Here is a 21,230-nt window from a genome sequence, read left to right on the forward strand (position 1 = left end):
CTCCCAATGTTGTTTGTATCACCTCACCCCATAAAAGCGAAGATGACTCCATCAACCAGACTCAGTTTTTACATTGATAGTACCAATGCCCATTACATTGACAATCAGATTTTTGTGAGGTTCTCTGGTGCAAAAACAGGTAAGGCAATGCAGAAAAGGACTATGTTAAGAGGGTAATCCTTTGTATTAAGGTCTGCTACTCATTGGGCAAAATGCAGCCTCCGGATGGAATGAAGACCCATTCTACCAGGGCAAAGAGTGCCACCACTGCATTAGCACGCTGATTGCCTGTCTTTGACATCTGGTAGGCCACAATGTGGACGTCAGTGCACATAGTCACAAAGCACTATTGTCTACACAGTTCTGACCGGAAGGGCACCTTCACCCTTTTGGACTGGGCTCACTCCATAGACCCTCCACCTATAGATGGTACTGCTTGGGTATCTATTCTAAAGGTGAGGAATCTGCGGTTATAAGTATTCATCAGAGGAACAACTTACTTATGCTCTTTCTGGTGAATACTTTATCTGACCAGATATTCCTCTCTGCCCTCCCCTCTCCCCATTCTGTGGAATGGTCTCTTCTTACTAACTCAAAACTTTACCAAATTAGTGATCTCCATACTGGTGTCTCCATTTATTTAGTGCTCCGAAAGAAAGAGTCAAGCAAGAAACTGAAACCAGGGTGCACGGGTGGTGCTTATACACCGTCCACCTAGTGTCACGCTGGAGCGTGGTTATGAAAAGTTTCAGGATCTTGTTCGGCGCCTGGGGAATATTCTAAAGTCAAGTAGTCTACGGTTAGATAGAGTATTACCAAATGTTAAGTAGCTTGCTCTCCTGTTCCAAAGCAGGCCCATATGGTGTAGTACACAGGTTGTGCCAATGGGACAAACGATTGGACTGGTGAGGGCACTTATGAAAAACCATTTCTGGAAAAAAGGAACACACACAATATCATGAATTAACATACCCGTTTGTTTTTTCCGGTCCAGCATTAAATGCCCAATGTGCTAGAACTCCAAGAGAGCCTGAAAGGAGATCTCCTTGTCCACCACATCTTCGACTGCTTCCTTCATGACTGCAAACAAGCACTGAAAAGTAAAAAAAGAAAAACAAAAACAACTTTTAATTCCTAAATGACATGGACATGAAAAGCACTTCAGTTGGATAGCAAGTCTCGTGATAATATGATTTCCCTCACAGTGCAATACATCCAATGCAGCTAAAGTTAGAAAATGTGAACATGCTCTATCCTCTTTTTAGTCTTTCTAATTAAAGCCCATCAAGACTCAGAGTTTGAACTTTCCTCAGTTAAGGGATTCTGTTCCTGTACATAACAAGGCGCTAAGCCTCACTCACATGAATACTAGAGTTTGCAACACAAATTGCACTTGAGCAGCATTAACCACTCTTCAGTGAGGGAACTTCACCATGTGTCCTGCAGTCTGTTTTAACGTTGTCAACTGTTAGCTGTTAGCTGAAAAATGAGAGTCTGGAAGCCCAATATTTGATTAAATAAATTGAAATCTTTATGCCTAAGAATAACTTTATATAATATAGCCCTGAGGAGCATAGTACTATTCAAGACTAGCTCTCCGTACAGAAGTTGCATGAGGCTTTCATAGGTTACACTACATGCTGCACACATGCAGCAAATGAGGGCCATTTGACTGGCAAAATAATTGGGGGGGTTGGGTTGCAAGCACTTATCAAATCACTAATCAACATCAAACATTTAGCCATGTATGGGCATGGGCTTAAAAAAGTCAGCTAATGAAGCATAGCAACAGTTTGTCACAAACACTTGTGACTGTTACAGCGAGGATACAGCAAGTTCAGCTCGAGGCCAGCAAGTGCTGCCTCCTACTTACTGAGTGTCACAAAATGGAACCCAAAACAAAATGGGTTCCACAAGAGTTACATTGAAGTGGTTTAATAAGCATCAAATAACATCGAATGATTAGCTTCACATTCAGATTATTTATTGTGCATACAGTTACAGACAGCCTCTAATTTCCAAAACGCTTTCCAGCTTTCACAAGAGTATGTTTCTCCCATTTTTGCAAATATTTACATTTCCCTTACCTATCCACCACCTCTGGCACTCTATATAACTGAAACAAGAGATAGATGAAGAAAAGCTTGATGCTTTTTACTTGTAGTAAGCCAAACAACAGTGGCACATTGTATTTTCCAATTAAACTGTTACTCGGACCTTACTTTTGACCGGAGTTCAGAAGTGACGAAAAATAACACAAAGATGCACCACCAAGTGTCTTATTTACTATAATACAATCAGAGATGACAGTTATTTATAAGGTATATCTTGCTACATCTGGAACTCCAACTACACTCTCCATTGTGGATGGTGACTTTCGTTCTAACCCTTTGGGGACAAACCAGCCCAGATCAAGATTCTTTTTCTGAATCTATGTGATAGTCCTTTTAGGAGCCATAACTGGAAGAGCTCTTAAAGCATACATTAGGCATTAAAATTCATTTTCAGACTTGAAATTGAACAAACAACAAGCTCTTGAAAATCAACTATCTCTTCATTTCGTGCTGCAGTTAGCCCAGTACAGACGGATTTGTGTTGGCTCTCGAGAAATAACTTTTGATAAGCTGTATTCCTAATTATTTTAAGCTCACTGTTTCAAAGTCAAACATGTTCTCAAGGTTTCAGACATTGTCAGCTTCTTATGTAACTCTAAAAAAAGATGATTTTGAAACCCTGATGTTAAATCCAAGATGTGTCTGTAAGGGGCTTGCACCTTGCATGCTATGTGGTCAGAGTAAAGGGCAATCGTAGACTCAGCCATACCATTTTGTAGTTTTTTTTTCCCTCTACATATTATCTCATTGCTGCCTAAACAGCAGAAGGACCAATGAATATATAAAATGGACTACGGAAATCCCAGTTGAATTCTCCACTGAAGATTTCATCTGTAAACGAGTTGCCTTTTTAACCTCAATCTGACCTGAGATCTAACATAGTTCACCTTTGCAAACGTTATGGATTTATCATCAAAGACAAACGAATGAGTATTCCCAGTCATTGTTATCAAATACTTTCTCTATGTCTATAGACAACGCAAGACACAAGCATGCCGCTGGATCAATCATTTATATGACACTGGTAATATTGTAATTGCTTTGTGTCGAATAACTCCGGATTAGTTGGGATTTACTGAATTTGGAATATTTTCAAATTCCAACACACAGAATTTAGCATCTGGGTTAAGCAGAGATATTGGTCTACAAGAGGCACAAAATTCCTTCTTCCCATTTCTGGAAATATCAAGAGTGGGTCACCAATGGCCCTGGTAGTATATGCGGACTCCTTAAAAGAATTGATGATGTCCAATAAGCAAGCAGATACAGAATGTATTAGTTTCTTGTACGATAGCTATAAAGCCACCATCGCCCAGAGATTTATTATCAGGTAACTTGTTTTAAGGCTATAGCAACCTTACATCTACCTATTAATTATCCACCTATTTCATTATTGCCCTATTTTGGAAAGGTATTAGAATATTTGGTTAACAAGCGTCTCACTACTTATATTGAAACTCATGAGCTCCTGGACCCCTCTCGGTCGGGGTTCCGAGCTGCCCATGGCACTGAGACAGCTGTAATGTAGAAAGTGGACAATATTAGACTCACTCTTGATAAAGGTGATTCCGCCATTCTAGTCCTATTGGATTTATCGTCCGCCTTCGACACCATCTCCCACAGCATTTTAAAACATCAGCTGTGGGAGATTGGTGTCAGAGGTAAGGCCCTATCCGGGTTTGAAAATTATTTGGCGGACCGCTTCACCTCCATAAAGGTTGATACCCTCGCTTCCAGTAGTCTGCCCCTCACTGTAGGAGTCCCTCAGGGGTCATTTCTAAGCCCCATGTTATTCAATATTTACCTTACTCCGTTGGCCAATATAATAAAAGCTCATGGCTTCACAACAGTATCGTATGCTGACGATACGCAGGTGCTTGTCACCTGTAAGGCTGACTTCCATGAAACTTGTATTAGATTCAAAAAGTGTATGCTTGACATCAGCAAATGGATGTGTGACAATAAGCTTCGACTGAACTACAGCAAAACAGAAATCATTTTGTTCGGTAAGGCTCTCGAAGTATTGTCACAGGACTGGTGGCCCCAAGAACTAGGACCCTGCCCCGCACCCAAGGAGGTGGTTCGTAACCTGGGAATTATGATGGATTGTTCTCTCTCCATGAAAACCCATATCAACCAATTATCCGGCACATGCTATGGGATCATGCATAAGCTGCGTAAAATTTTCAAATGGCTACCCCTGGAAACTAGAAAACCACTCGTGCAAGGTCTAATCACAAGCCGTTTGGACTACGGCAATGCCCTATTCACAACACTCGATGAGTCTTTGCTCTCTAAATTACAAACACTGCAGAATGTTGCGGCGAGGCTAGTGCTCGGCCTTCCCCCAAGATCAGCCGCTTTGCCTAGTCTTAAGCAATTACACTGGCTGCCAATCCGTCAGAGAAGCCATTTTAAAGTTCTTAGTTTGACTCACAAACTTCTTTACAGCACTGGGCCAGCTTATCTTGCTAAAAAATTAGTCTGGTATCGTCCCACCAGATCATTAAGATCAAGCTCAAAATCTCTTCTAGTACAACCACGGGCACGGATAGCGCGGAATGGATGCCGGTCCTTTTCCTATGTGGCTCCACTTCTTTGGAATAAACTGCCCCCCCCATCTTCTGTCAATTACCAACCACCAGCTGTTTCGAAAAAACCTAAAAACCTGTCTCTTTCTGAAATAACTGCTACCTAGCAGCTCTAGCTCATGTCATGGCTGTTGTTCTTTACTGCAAAGCACCCTGAGACCTTACAGTGATTTGTGCTCTATATAAAAGCATTTGACTTATGACATACTGATGTGGGTTCTTAAAGAAGTTGTATAGTTTCTAGATTCACCAATACCATGCACCACCCCAAAAAAGTGGTTATGCTGCAGGTCAATTCTGTCACACTGGTACAAGATTTGATAATATTCTTGGAAAACTAACTTCATCTTGTGTTTTCTAACCACCTCTTTGCCAACAGGAAGAGAAATGGAGGTGCCCGTATTCCTTCTTTTCCTATATTTAAAGATACTTTTTTGCAATGTACATCGTATACTTGTCTGTTATGGTGAAGAATCTAGTGAATATGCTTTGATTATAAGAGATAAAGTTCTACTCACTACTTTAGCTGACGGCCAAGCCTTGTTCTTAAGCCCCAACAATTCGTTTAGGTCTAGTGCTGATAGGGCAGCTTACCAATTCTTTCAAATATACAGATTGGGCCTCTACCCAGAGGAGTATTTCTCACTCAGGATGCAGGCTGTTTGGTTTATCAATCCCCTCTTATAGAATGCTTGCATTGCAATGCATGAGAGACTATTTTCCACTGCAGTAGTACTGTGAGTTATTGCACTGCATCAAGCTTTTTTTAAATGTTTTAGTCAGGATTCATAATGCATGCCAGACCTATTAGCTTTACTAATTATTGTTCTAGCTGGAGTCTTGGGGATTCTTCTGCTTTAAATGTAGCTTTAGTAAGGGCTAACTCATTTTCCATGATTATCTTGGCAGCATCCTAAATGGTCTTCAGGTTCTTATCTGATTTTATGGTGCATTTTTACTTTCATAAGCGAATCACTTGAGTGATTCATTTATTTGCCACATTTGTTGTGATCTGGAGGGGTGTATGGCATTTTTTTTTTTATGCTCACTGAGACACAATCTGAACCCCATTTAACTCCATTATATGATGTAATAATCTGATCTGCCAATGAGGTAAACCTAAAAAACATAATACAGCCTAGAATCATTTCTTTAAACAATGCAATGAAATATGCACCCAGATGTCAACAGTGGCAAAAATCCATCCCCCTAATGTAAACTGTCCACCCAGGAATGGAATCCGGCTTGATATCTACTTGAGATGACCTGAAATTACCAGTGCATAACTAAGGAATAGCAGCACTACTACTCTTGAACATGTCTGCAGCTTTTGAAATCGTCCACTGCCACACTACTACAGATACTCGGCGAAACCGGGAAGAATGGAAATATACCAAACTGGATATATTTGTATCTAAAATATAGACAATGTCATGTAAAATTGCCTTTTTTCACCTCGCCCCACCCAAACTACACACTCGGTCTAGGTCCACACTCTGCCCGCAGCTCTGCTGTGCCGTCTCTTGCCTCCAGACCCCGACCTCCACCATCGGAGGTTTGAGGCTGCTGCCCACTCCTGCGCCAGCTGCCCTTTCCAACTGGGACCAGACTGCCTGCAACCACGGCAACCTTTCTCAGACTTATTTTTCTTAATTTTTCACTGTTGTGCCACTGTTATTGTGCCCTTCTGTGTCTTGCTCTAATTCCACCACTGTTTGTAATTTCTCGTGCCTGCCTGTTCCTTTCGCCGCTGCTGCCCCTGCGGCCCCTCCCCCTGGGAATTCCCCTCCGGACTTCCCCCCCAGAATTCCTCCGTTCCTGCCTCCCAGCCTCTCCTCCCACCCACCTCCCCTACTTAATGGCAGCCGCGCGCAGTGGTCTCGCCGCCGGCGCGCAGAAGGCTCACCAAAGGCAAGCCCGTCGCGACCCGACTGCAGCCAGCGCCAGGAACCCTGGACCTCCCACTACCCATCGCTACGACACCAACACCCTCCTCGCACTCAACCCTGGAAGACTTAGAGAATGGCAACAGGCCTCGCCAAACACGACCCACGGCCAGTTCTCCTGTCTCCACTGCCACCAGACACTCACCGCCACCCCGGCCTCCACCACCACCGACGCCATCACCTGCGACACCCTAAAATGCATCCTCCTCAACTTTCGCTACGTACACAAACACGCCATGGAAATCTGGAACCTACTCGATTCTTTGTCGCCCGACATTGCCTTCTTCACAGATATCTGGACCAACGCATCCTCTGCCCCTGACATCAGCACCGCCATCCCAGATGGATACAAAATCCAGAGGAAAGACCGCCCCAACCACCCAAGAGGGGGCCTCGCCATCGCCCACAAGAGCACCCTCCGCCTCACCACCTCCAGCGAAACCTTCCCCTCTGCCGAACACCTGCACTTCCAGATCTAGACCACCCCCAAAGCCACACTCCGAGGAACCCTCGTTTACAGACCACCCGGCCCCTGAACACCCTTCGCCGCCACCATCACCAACTTCATCGCACCTCAAGCCATCGCCTCAACAAACTAAATACTCATTGGAGACCTGAACTTCCACCTCGACAACCCCAGTGACCCCAACTCCACTATCCCTTGTGACAACCTTGCCAGCATCGGACTTAAACAACTCATCAACACACTGACACATGGAGGAGGACACACCCTCGACCCCATCTTCGCGGCAGGAAACAGCGTCCAATTCAGCCATACAACGCAGCCGCCATGGACCCACCACCACTGCGTACACTTCGCCATCAGCAAACCCAAGGCACCCAAACCAGCCCCACGCCTCCCACGAAGGAACTGGAGCAAGGATATGTGGTAAATAAATAAATAATACCCTATTTTTGAATGTATAAATGAATAACAGATAGCTCAATAAATAAGAGTCAAGATTCGAGGTAGTAGGAGTTTTTTGCAGGTTTATTACAGCATAAAGGAATAGGATGGCAAGGCCCAGCAGCTGCTGGGGCTGGATCTGGGATGAGCGCGCTAGCATTTAATAACAATACACAAGCATATATAGTAAAACAGTTGCATTACAGTACATATGATAGGCGGAGCAGTGGGTGGAGCAAAGGGTGTGACGCGTAGCAGTCGCGAAAGATAAGGGTGAAAAGAGGTGTAACAGGGCGTATACATAGACATGTGATGCAAACGTAACAGAATATGTCATGAATGGGGCGGAAACATGGAGGGGGCTACCTAAGGAGCCGGGACCTCTAACCTGATGGTGCGCGCAAACTAGCAATGACGTATCACTAGGAGAAGCTGGGGGCTATGAACTCTGTGCTAGGAGCAGAGACTGAAGTCTGGAGAGTCAGGGCGACATGTACCTAAACAGTATCTAGTATCTGATGTTTAGAGAACATGTTGATATAAACTAGAAGTCAGGAGGGGAAAAGCTAACTTGATTCTAAGACTGGACCATGCATTATTCTACATGTAGTGCGTGATGAAGAATATTAAATGACCATTAAATGCAGTCTTTCTCTTACATGGAGCCGGAAAGGCTAGACAATGACGGAAACTATTGATGCAGTTCAGTAACTTAGGAATGCAGAGAAGGAGGACTGAACTGATAACTGGAACTATAACATACTTTTGGCAGACTCAGAGGCAGAGCCAGGCTGAACCGGGCACTGTGAGGCAGGAAGTAAGTGAAGGGTCGAGGATACAGGTGGGGGCTGTATCGCTCCTCGGCGAGGTTTTCAGGAGACAGGAGCTGAATCTGGTGTCCAGGCCCTTTTGAGGCCTAGAAACGGGGACTTTACAATGAAATAACGTGCACACTGAGAAACGTGGCAACGTAACTTTACATAGGCCTGATATTCGTAGTATTCACGAGGACTAGAAACTGGCATATTAGAGATGGACACAACTATAATTGCGTCATTAATCGAACATGGGGAATGCATATGCATATTTAATCATGCACACATAACATATGATGGATGACACGTAGGGACACAGAACATGGCAAAATTTACTTTTCCACATTCCCTCCTTGTCACTACGTTTCCATCAGGAAACATCAATATTCATGATACCATCTATCATTTCATACAGTATCATTTGCTCGTCTCGAATTATCCTGGAACGGGATTTAGAACGGGGCTTGGGACTAGGAATACAAGAAGTAGCACAAATGCCGCAAATCGCAGGGCCACATTGTATACAGAGACAGCAGCTGAATATGATCGCTACTGCAATACCTAAGAAGGACAATATTTTCCATCCCCATGCGGAAATTATATTCCAGAACCAACCGCACCATGTCCAGGTGCCTGGATCTTGGTGTAACAGATGGGCAATTTTTATGGAGTCTGGTTATAGCTGAATAAACAGACGGTGCGTTATTTGGAATGAAAATGCAGCAACTAGATCCGATGACTCTACAGGCCCCGCCCCTATCGGCCAGTATGACGTCAAGGACGAGACGATTCTGTAAAACGACAAATCTCATAGCAGATTGCTCTTCGGTTAAGTTACCTAGAGCAGAAGCAGTCTCATTGACTACAGCTTCGAGGGTTCTGGTTAACCTACGGATTAGCTTACTATTCTGGATAGGTCCTATAAAGAAGAAGAAACCTCTATTGAAATCTGTATACTGTTCTAGAGCAGTTTCAGTATAATCGACAATTGGGGACTCCCTTCTATGTCTAATGTGTACTAGATGTGTATTTCTGTGGTAATCAGGTGGGGCTAGGAAAACTGGTGGCAGTAGGAAGGCAATGTAACAGGTTCCCTCCCAACCGAGGGGCAGACGAACATATGCAGTTTGACCACAAATAAAATAAGAATGACGTGAAGCTTTGAAGATAGATTTCCCACTGTCACTATACTTGACAATAGTAGTACAATCACTATGTCCTACATGTACGGAACCATTATTTCGGACACATAATTCACCTCTGACTGGCAGTACTGAAATAGCAGGTAAGTCTGGAGTAGTATCAGACTGAACATTCAAGACCATGAAATTCGAAGAATAATTACCTAAATTATACACTTCATTTTCTAGATCTAACCCTGTTCTGTGGGGAAGACCTTGCTTGTCTGGAAAACATGTATTGTTAAGAAAAGACATATCTGTTGAGGATGACGTTAACGTGGACCATGCTCCACACGAACCATTATGTGAGAATGGATAAGGAAAAAGTGGCAGAACTCCCTTCGGCATCTGGAAAGGGGGGAGTCAACCACACACCCAACAATTAGTGGCATTGCTGGTCTGATGTGAGTAATGTAACATGCGGATGAATGAGTTATTTCGCATAGCGAGGCGGTAAGAGAGTTCATGAGGAGGCAGATCACTAAACGTGTGCTCTACTGTAGCATTAGCAGACTTATTTACATGAAGAACTGGGAAATACAAGAAAAATGCATAACTGGTGCAGGAAATCATAATGCTGAGAAACAATATGAAACATAGAAAAACGATACATCGAATTGAGTTTTGACTAACTCTCTCACTATGGGGGTCTATTTTATACATGTCAGAAACAGTCTAACCGTTTCACCTAGGGGAGGACTTAGACAATCAAACTGACTGACTTATTTTACTAGACCGGAGTTTTAGCTTGTACTCCTGTTGCGGAGTTTTCTCTAACAGGGGAGGGGTTGTAGCAATGTCTTTTGCGGGACAGTCCTTGAGAACAATATTTTGGCAATCCTTCAAATCCTGGGAAATGTTCTTTAAGACGGGTTTCAGTCCATTAAACTGTTTTACATGAGAAAGGTGCACCCAGCCTTTGCGACCTTCCAACTTCACGGCTGTACGTGTGGTGAGGAGGACCTGTCGGGGCTCTTTCCAGCGAGGCTCCAGCGGACTTGATCTGTCAAAATTCCTCACCATCACCATGGATCCTGGAACAATTTCATGCGGTGCCACCTCGGTATTGTCTGGAAATGCGGCGGCAACCTGTGAACGACATGAGTTGAGGGCAGACATCAAGGAAGCTAGGTAATCTGTCAGCATATTACTTGAAACATCGGTAATACTTCGGGGTCTAGGAGTACCCCACATGTTAGGGGGGCGGCCGAAAACGACCTCATACGGGGACAGACCTGATCTGGAATGTGCGACCATGCGCATATAAAATAAAGCGACTGGCAGAGCTACTAGCCAGTCCACACCTTTTTCTTTGCATACTTTGGCGATACGGATTTTCAGAGTCTGATTATGTCTCTCTACAAGACCGGCTGCTTCAGGATGGCGTACACAATGAAACTTCCACTGGTACCCTAACAACAGGGAAACATGCTTCATGAGTTCAGATGAGAATGGCTGGCCGTTGTCAGAATATACGACTCTAGGGAGTCCATAACGGGGGAAGAACTCACGAACCAACTGCTTGGCAGTGGTCGCGGCTGTGTAATCTGGGACTGGATATGCTTCTGTCCACCTGGACAAAGCGCATACAACTACAAGGACATACTTGAAACCTCGACATCGCTCCATCTGAATATAATCCATCTGGAGGACTTCAAAAGGGTGGTCAGGGGGCTGGAATCCACCTTGTTCTACCGGGACACTTTTACCTGGATTAAACTGACAACATATCATACAGGTACGGACTTTCTGCTTGGCTGCAGCTCGTAAATGCTTGTTGAACCAAATGTTCTGGATACTGTCTAACATAGCTTTTTCTCCTAAATGTGCTGGACTATGTGCGGTATTAATAATGACTTGAACCATAGACTCGGGGAGAAACCATGTGGCTCTACCCTTTGTTAACCATCCTTGATCTGTCTGGACCCCTCCTTGTTCGGACCATTTCTTGATTTCTTCGGGAGTAGCATGTAACTGGATATCTATGACATCTTGTGTAGGGTCCTTAACTGTCATGCATGTAATCGGATCTGGAGTGTGTGTCATGTTAACTGGAATGTCTAGAGTCTGTGCTGTGAGCTTGGCTGTGCGATCTGCTAGATCGTTACCTTGAGAAATGGTGTCAGTAACTTTCGTATGTGCTTTGCACTTCATGATAGCGATAGATGTCGGTAAATGTATGGCATCTAACAGAGCTTGAATAAGGAGACCATGCTGAATCTTGGTTCCATGAGAAGTCATGAAACCTCTCTCCTGCCAGAGCACTCCGAAGTCGTGTACAACTCCAAATGCGTAACGTGAATCTGTGTAAACATTAACTTTCAAGTTCTTGGCGTGTATGCAGGCTTGTGTCAGAGCAACTAGCTCTGCTGCTTGAGCGGACAGGGTATCAATACGGTGTGTTTCAATAACTTCAGTGTCAGTAGTCACTGCATACGCGGCGACTAGTTCTCCTGTACTTGTTCTCATACATGAACCATCCACATAAAGCGTCAGGTCGGGGTCTGGTAACGGAGTATCTGTCAGATCTTGTCTTGGCTTTGTCGTAATGTTAACTACTTCCACGCAATCATGTGTGGCTGGATTTGAATTAACTGATGGTAACAGTGTAGCAGGATTTAAAACGTTGCAGCGTCTGATTTCTATGTGTGGCTGGAACAGTGTCAATTCATAACCTGTTAAACGTGCAATTGTCAAGTGCTGAGTTTGTGTTCGGTTTAAAAGAACTTCCACGGAATGTGGAACTTGTACTGTCAAGGTATGTCCTAAGACTATGGAATCACTTTGTCTGATAGCTAGGGCTGTGGCTGCAACTGACTTGAGGCACGCAGGCAGAGCCTGGGCTACAGGATCTAATGTGCTCGAAAAATAAGCACAGGGCTTGTATTGTCCTGCTTGATCTTGTGTGAGAACAGATAATGCTGTACCTTCGCGTTCAGTAACGAAAAGTGTAAAAGACTTACTGTAGTTCGGTGTTGCTAGAACTGGAGCTTGGCATAGGGCTTTCTTTAACTCATTGAAACTAAGTGTATGTTCAGATGTCCAAGGGAGGACAGTCGATACGGCTGCCTCCTGTGTCGTTAACTGTATCAGTGGCTTGGCTAGAAATGCATACTGAGGAATCCATTGTCTGCAATAAGAAGTAAGGCCAATAAAAGCACGTACCTCCTTCTGGGTCTTGGGCTGAGGAAGACTCGCTATTAACTGGATACGGTCTGGTGTCAACTGTCTACCCCTCTTGGACAGTAAGTGTCCTAAGTAGACCACTTGCTGGACACAGAATTGAAGCTTAGAAGGGGACACCTTGTGCCCCATCTCGGCTAGGAAATACAGAACTGTCAGTGATGCTCGCTCGCAAGCACGTTCAGAACGGGCTGTGATCAGTAGATCATCGACATACTGGAGCAGGGCAGTGTCAGTTGGCATGTGAATGTTGTCTAGTTGTCTTTTAAGTGCTTGACTATAAATACTAGGACTTTCTGTGAAACCTTGAGGAGCGCGTGTGAACATATAGCTCCTTCCATTTAAACAAAATCCGAAAAGGAACTGGCTGTCTGGATGAATGGGAACACTAAAAAACGCGTTCTTGAGGTCGATGACAGTAAAGAACGTGGCTTCGGAATCAATGGCCGTTAATAGGGAAGAGATGTCTGGGACAACTGGGTACTGAGGAATAATACATTTATTAAGTTCTCGTAGGTCAATCACTAATCGATATACTGGGGGTGCATTTGGATCAGTACGTTTCATGACTGGAATGATCGGAGAATTACATACATTGGAGTCAGTTTCTACAACCACTCCTTGAGCAATAAGCTCGTCAATAATTTTGGATAAGGCTGCTACAGCCTCAGGTGGCAATCTGTACTGTCTGATTCGTGGTAACACTACACCTGGCTTGAGAGTCACACGATAGGGTGTGATTTGCATGTAACCTACATCAGTTGGACCTTGCGCCCATAAGTGCTGCGGAACATTAGACAGTCTTGAATCAAAATCTCGTAGTACATAGTGACCCTTAAAGTCACGTAGGAACAATCGTATTCCCTCTGGGGAACAGCATATAACTGCACCTAACTCTTTCAGTGTTTTAATGCCTAATAGATTTTCTGGACATGACTTAGTAAGTAACAGATCAGTAGTGCGGGACAATGGACCTACTTCTAGAGAAACTGGTTTTGAAATCTCATTTACGATAGGTTTTCCTGAGAATCCAAGGGAAACATTTCTTGAGCCCGAGAGCGGAGCCCCTGGAACTTCGGCGTGACTAATTGTGGTCCTACTTGCCCCTGTATCAATCAAAAACTTTCTGTCTTTCCCTAATACTTGACTGTGAACATAGGGACCTTCTTGATCTACAGGTATCTCGATGAGAGGCAAGCCTACCTCCCTCTCTAGGCTGTTTCATGAATACTGCTGGTACTCTGGATACTCAGACTGTGCATACTGGTACATCTGCGATGTAACATGCTGTGTTGCAGCAATAGGCTGCGGTGCGGTAACTGTCTGTTGTGCATTCTGTGGCTGAGGAATCTGTGAAACTTGTTCTTGTCTAGGCGGACGTGGTCTTTCTTTAGTCTTACCAGTAGCTATGTTGTGTTTCAGAACTGCACACTCATTTATAAAATGACCTGGCTGTTTACAATAATTGCAGTTCCCTTTAACGGGAGCTGCAGGATGACTGGCTTGATTCGGACCCCTCTTCTGACTGTCTTGAGGAACAGATTGTGCAACTAGTACTTTCATTTTCGTGTCTTTCATACGTTTTCTTTCGTGTTCTTGTTCTTCTCTGATTCTATTCTGGTGGTATTGAAGCATCTGCAACATCTGGGACGGGGTATTAGCTTGCCAGGTACTTTCGACTTTCAAAACTCGATTTTTAATTTGTGGGCTTGAATTCTCGACTAATTTAGTAACAAAAAGGTGAGGGTATGACTCACTACTTGTCTTGAGGCCACTGTTGATGCTAAAACATTTTTCAAATCTAGAATAAAAATCACTAATATCTTCGTCTTGTTTCTGTTTACAGGCTGAGATTGCATCCCAGTCTTCTTTTCTAGTTGTCAATAATCTAGGTAAAACTTGTATTAATAATTCTGGTAATTCTTTACATTTATCTCCAAGACCGGTACCTGGTACTCGTGCCTTATCTTCAGCTTCTAGAACTGCCCAATCGATCTTTTTCTCCCCCACCTCCCATTCTTTTTCCTTGAGCTTTTCATACACCCCTGCGGGCAGCAGAACCTTTAACATTTTAATTATATCTGGATACGTGTATTCTCCCATACGGAGCATGTCTTTTAATTCTCTATGGAACCCTGCTGGATCTTTGTCATGACAGGGAATTAATTTCTTCATCTCGAGGAGTTCCATCTTTGTAATCGGAGTGTAAACAAACACTCGTTCTAGTTCGCCACCCGTTCCTCTGACTGGGTGGACTTCTCGTAACGGATTCTGTCTCTCCATGTAAAATGGTTTACCTTCTGGGGGTGAGGCAGGAACAAAATGCGGATTCAAAAACGTTCTATATTTGTGGCGCTGTTCTAGAATGACACTAATTAAATCGGTACCTAGACCTTTCCATCTATACTGGAGTAACTCGTTCAGGACATCATGTAACGGGCCTGGATCAGAGTGCTGACCCTCATACAATGTAATGAGGTGCTGAATCATATACATACCCACCAGTCGTTGCTCGGCTGGGGGCATTTTCAGAAACATTTGTGCCACTATTTCGTCTGGAAAAGTGGTAGAATCAGTAATCCATCGGACTGCTGATCGGGCTAGTTCTTGTTCATGCATGGTACTTAACTCACTGTAACCGATTCGTGATTTCAAAATGTGATCGGTAGCTTGAAACACTTGTTCTAGTGAACCTTGTTCTGGTGCTGGATGATGAAAAATAGACTTGTGTTCTAGGCGTAAATGGCGATCTGGAAATCTAGATTTTCCTACATACGCTATTCTGGCGGGATTCTCGTCGTCTAACTCTTCAGGATCAGAGTTACTTTCTTTCTCGCTTGCTTGTGCTTCTTTACGCTGTTCGTGTAACTTTATTATTTCTTTACGGATTTTCTTGTACATACTCTCCATAGCACCGACGGTCTTGTGCTTCCCCTCGGCTATATTATCACTCCACCTTGTCAGGGTTCTCATTTCAGCCGGATCTTTAGACGGGTAATCTTGTTCTCTTATTAGACAATTGATCAGAAACTTTAATATCATGAGCTGGATCTCGGCTTTCCTTTGAGACATGGCCTCGCTAATGCTTTCTGGATCATCCCCTGTACGGATGAAACGATATATTCTGTCTAGATCTTCTTTCATATTCGGTAAGGTGACTAGATACTCGGCCACCTTTCTTACGCGGAATGAATATAAAACCATATTATCCTCGCCTGGGACTGGATCATAGCCGCATTCGGCAAGGGATTTTCTTATTTCTGCTACAGTCTGATGTCTGGGCGTACGCTGTGACGCTTGTGCATGTAATTCGGCTGTCGTTAAACGCTTGTGTGGCGGCGGGGTTTGAGGAGTACCTCCCCCTGCGGCCCCTAAACTAGAGTCGTCTACTGAGGCTCTTCGTCCTGGCAGAGTGGGAAATGGAAATGTAGGCTGGACTTGTATGGCGGACTGGACCGGGGGTACCGTAACAGGTACTCCGGTGTCTGGAGGAGCGGGAAGTGCCTGATTTACAGGGACTGGCGGAGCGCGAACAGGATTTGCATATTCTGGGACTGTGTCGTCCAAATAGGACGAAATAAAAATATCAGCTGCGGTCTGTTTGTGACGTAGTTTGGTCGGAACTAATGGTAGCGGGAAATTACTGGATGCCTCTGGGGTCGCTTTTGGCAAGCCCTCGGCAAGGAGAGGATACATACCCCTAATAAGGGCATGCCTCTGTCTGTCTGACTGTTCGGCTCTGACTTGTTCACCTATCTCGATTAGTTCTTTTTCTTGTGCTCGTTCTAAGGATTCTCTACTTAATTCTGACTTTCTGATTTCCTTTTCAGTTCTTTTATGAGCTTCTTTGCGCCATAACTCGATGGCATCTTTCTGTGACTGTCTGGCTTTCTTTTTCCATAATGCTTCTTCTACTCGCATGATGCATTCGGCATCCCATGTACCCGATACGGGCCATCTATACTTTTCTTCTAACTGTTTGGTATACTCTACCCATAAATCTAGATACAATATGGCACTTATGCCATGCTTCTGATACATAAAATGACCTGGACTGTCCCTAGGCGGAACTGGAACTGCTGCTTCCAGCAGACCCTTTCTGGTTTTTAACTGACGTAATTTCGAAAAGAGCGGCATGACTGAACTATAATCTAGACACAATACAATACACAATAAACACGATACTTATTCCCCATTCATACCACGACATTAAAATACATGAAGAACATTTAAAAATAACAGTTCGAACAGAATACTACCTGGAATACGGAACACAGAATACATGAATTTTCTCGAGAACAGAACTGACTAGAGCAGGAACTAGATGCACTGCTGAAACAGTACGAAACTTACCGGTCTCATAAAGAGACACGTCAGGACCCGCATCCACCGAAGTGGACACTTCGTTTGTGGGTCTGTGTACCACCAACCCACGGACCAGAGTCAATTAGATTGACCCTGTCTAGATACCACCCCAGTAATGGTACTCACCGGGCAGCAAGAACGGAAGGCCTCGGACTGGACTGGACTGCTACGACGACGGACGACGAACTTCGGACTTCTGTTACAGGTGGGCCTCCGGATACCTCGGACCTTGGACTCTCGACTTGGGCTCTGGTCGGGACTCGCCGCGTTCCTCCACCGTCTCGTCTGGATGCTGGACCGCCTCCTCCGTCTCCTCCGTGGGCCTGAGGGATACTTGAAGCAGAAATATCTGCCGGTGCGCAGAAGAGTTCCGTCACGACTGCAGAGGGTCGGCGTGGCTTCACCGACGCGTGGGGAAAGGGCAAGTCCCTGTTCGGGCGCCATTATGTGGTAAATAAATAAATAATACCCTATTTTTGAATGTATAAATGAATAACAGATAGCTCAATAAATAAGAGTCAAGATTCGAGGTAGTAGGAGTTTTTTGCAGGTTTATTACAGCATAAAGGAATAGGATGGCAAGGCCCAGCAGCTGCTGGGGCTGGATCTGGGATGAGCGCGCTAGCATTTAATAACAATACACAAGCATATATAGTAAAACAGTTGCATTACAGTACATATGATAGGCGGAGCAGTGGGTGGAGCAAAGGGTGTGACGCGTAGCAGTCGCGAAAGATAAGGGTGAAAAGAGGTGTAACAGGGCGTATACATAGACATGTGATGCAAACGTAACAGAATATGTCATGAATGGGGCGGAAACATGGAGGGGGCTACCTAAGGAGCCGGGACCTCTAACCTGATGGTGCGCGCAAACTAGCAATGACGTATCACTAGGAGAAGCTGGGGGCTATGAACTCTGTGCTAGGAGCAGAGACTGAAGTCTGGAGAGTCAGGGCGACATGTACCTAAACAGTATCTAGTATCTGATGTTTAGAGAACATGTTGATATAAACTAGAAGTCAGGAGGGGAAAAGCTAACTTGATTCTAAGACTGGACCATGCATTATTCTACATGTAGTGCGTGATGAAGAATATTAAATGACCATTAAATGCAGTCTTTCTCTTACATGGAGCCGGAAAGGCTAGACAATGACGGAAACTATTGATGCAGTTCAGTAACTTAGGAATGCAGAGAAGGAGGACTGAACTGATAACTGGAACTATAACATACTTTTGGCAGACTCAGAGGCAGAGCCAGGCTGAACCGGGCACTGTGAGGCAGGAAGTAAGTGAAGGGTCGAGGATACAGGTGGGGGCTGTATCGCTCCTCGGCGAGGTTTTCAGGAGACAGGAGCTGAATCTGGTGTCCAGGCCCTTTTGAGGCCTAGAAACGGGGACTTTACAATGAAATAACGTGCACACTGAGAAACGTGGCAACGTAACTTTACATAGGCCTGATATTCGTAGTATTCACGAGGACTAGAAACTGGCATATTAGAGATGGACACAACTATAATTGCGTCATTAATCGAACATGGGGAATGCATATGCATATTTAATCATGCACACATAACATATGATGGATGACACGTAGGGACACAGAACATGGCAAAATTTACTTTTCCACAATACCAACGAGCAACTTAACCCCACCCTCACTCGAGACAACACACCTGGGCACCCGATGCAAACGACCCAGCCAGAGAACTTCACACCTGGATTTCCGACTCCGCCGATGAGCTGGCCCCGCTGAGCAACCCAGACAGACAGCGCCCCAGGAAATCCGCATGGTTCACCACCGCTCTCCAAAAAGCCAGACGCACTTGCAGACGCCTGGAGAAGAACTGGAGAAACACCAAGACAACCGAAAACCACACCACCTACAAGGACGTCATGACGGACTACCACAACCAGATCAGAGCCACCAAAAGGAACATCATCCACAACAAAATCCTGGCCAACTCCAAGGAACTTTTCAGTGTCATTCAAGAATTCACCAACCCATACAGCGAAGCCACAGACATCACCCCATCCCAAGACCTCTGTGACAAGCTTGGAACCTATTTCCACCTCAAGATCAAAAACCTCTACGACAACTACGACCATCCACCAGGCGCCACAAATGGCCCCGCCCCCCAGAAACACCTACCAGCCCACCATCTCCAACTGGACACCGATCACGGCCGAAGACACTGCCTCGACCATGAAAAGCATCCACTCGGGGGGGCACCGACCCCTGCCCCCCTCACATCTACCACAGAGCCGCTGCCGCCATCGCACCCGAACTACAACACACCATTAAACACCACCTTTAAAACAGGCACCTTCCCAGAAGACTGGAAGCGTGCAGAAGTCAGACCTCTGTTGACCCCACCGACCTCAAGAACTATTGCCCCATCTCGCTCCTCTCCCCTTCACAGCCATAGTTGCAGAGAAAACAGTCAACAGGAAACTGACACGATTCATTGAAGAGAACAACGTCCTCGAACCGTCCCAATCCAGATTCCGAAGCAACCACAGCACAGAGACCGCCCTACTCGCTGCCACAGACGTCATCAAGGCCACTCTGCAGCCCTCATCCTACTCGACTTATCAGCGACCTTCGACACCGTCTCCCACAGTACACTAGTCGCCAGACTACACAACGCAGGCATACAAGAAACAGCCCTGGACTGGATCCAATCATTCCTCACCGGAAGAAGCCAGAGGATCAGACTCCCACCCTTCCTCTCCGACCCCACGAAAATCACCTGCGAAGTCCCACAGGGTTCATGCCTGAGCCCCACCCTCTTTAACATCTACATTGCCCCCCTTGCAGCCATCGTCCAACATGGCCTCAACATCGTACCCTACGCCTATGACACCCAGCTCATCCTCTCCCTAACCAAAGACCCCACCAATGCCAAACTCAACTTCCAGAAAGGAATGCAAGATGTTGCAGTCTGGATGACCAACAGCTGCCTGAAGCTCAACGCTGAGAAGACAGAAGTCCTCGTCTTCTCACCCCTTCTGCATGGGACAACACCTGGTGGCTGACCGCCTTCGGAAGCCGACCTACCCATTCAGACCACGCCAAGAACTTCGGCATCATACTCGACTCATCACTCACCATGAACCGACAGGTCAACGCTATCACCTCCAGCTGCTCCAACACCCTCCGCATTCTCCGCAAGACCTTCAAGTGGATCCCCCTGAGTCAAGAAAGACAGTCACCCATGGACTATGGAAACACACTATACGCCGGCATCAACAAGTCCCTACTCCGCAAACTCCAGCCAATACAGAACACCGCCGCCAGACTCGTCCTTGTTATCCCCCGACACGAACACATCAGTCAACACCTACGTAGTCTCCACTGGCTCCCTGTGGAGAAAAGAGTCACTTTCAAAATCCTCACTCACGCCTACAAATGTCTACACAACAACGGACCCAAATACCTCAACGACCGAATCAACTTCCACGTATCCAAAAGAAACCTCAGATCTTCCAACCTTGCACTGGCCGAAATACCGTGCATCCACAGAGCCAGAGCAGGTGGAAGATCCTTCTCTCACATTGCAGCCAAGACCTGGAACGAGCTACCAGCAGACATCAGACACGCCCCCTCCCTGAACACCTTCAGGAAGACCCTCAAGACCTGGCGCTTCGGCTAAACAGATCTGCAGAAGGTTTGCAGTGCCAAGATTGTCCTTTTCCCAGTTTTCATTATCAGGCATCATTGGGGGGAGGTGGGGGTCTATTTTTTCCCTTCAATTTTCTGAGTGGGATTGAATCTCTCTATTTTTGCAGTGTCTGCCTACTTACAGTTTGTGGGGGAAAGATGAGAAAGCCACATGATAATCCACAAAGCCATTCACTTCCCATGAGTCGATAACATTCAGATTTCACCAAGGGCTCGTTTTTGTAGATTACTCATGGGTTTCCAACAGGATCTAAATGTTTAATTTAAAAATTGTGGAAGTGAGAATGGAAACATTTAAATAGGTGACAACGTTTTCAGTTTAAGTTCCTACACTTTTGGCTGATCCTCCAAAAAGTAATAACCTGGGAATGGCCAGGGAGCAGACCAAGACATGTCTTCCCTGTGCTCTTTGTGAGAGCCCCTATTCCCCCCCATGCAGTGAATCC

The 21,230-nt window shown here is 45.2% G+C and overlaps 1 protein-coding gene across 8 annotated transcripts in view; it reads right to left on the reverse strand.

Moving 5' to 3' along the window:
• The window catches only part of NAXD (NAD(P)HX dehydratase), a 476,460-nt gene that overhangs the window by 16,058 nt on the left and 439,172 nt on the right, over positions 1 to 21,230 (reverse strand). For all 8 annotated transcript variants that reach the window (XM_078657550.1, XM_078657545.1, XM_078657551.1 and 5 more), the window contains one exon: positions 973 to 1,093. In XM_078657550.1, coding sequence (XP_078513676.1) covers positions 973 to 1,093 — 121 coding nt within the window. The remainder of the gene's footprint in view (positions 1 to 972; positions 1,094 to 21,230) is intronic.

The sequence above is a fragment of the Lissotriton helveticus genome, chromosome 8 (genome assembly GCF_964261635.1).
Source record: "Lissotriton helveticus chromosome 8, aLisHel1.1, whole genome shotgun sequence".
Taxonomy (NCBI): domain Eukaryota; kingdom Metazoa; phylum Chordata; class Amphibia; order Caudata; family Salamandridae; genus Lissotriton; species Lissotriton helveticus.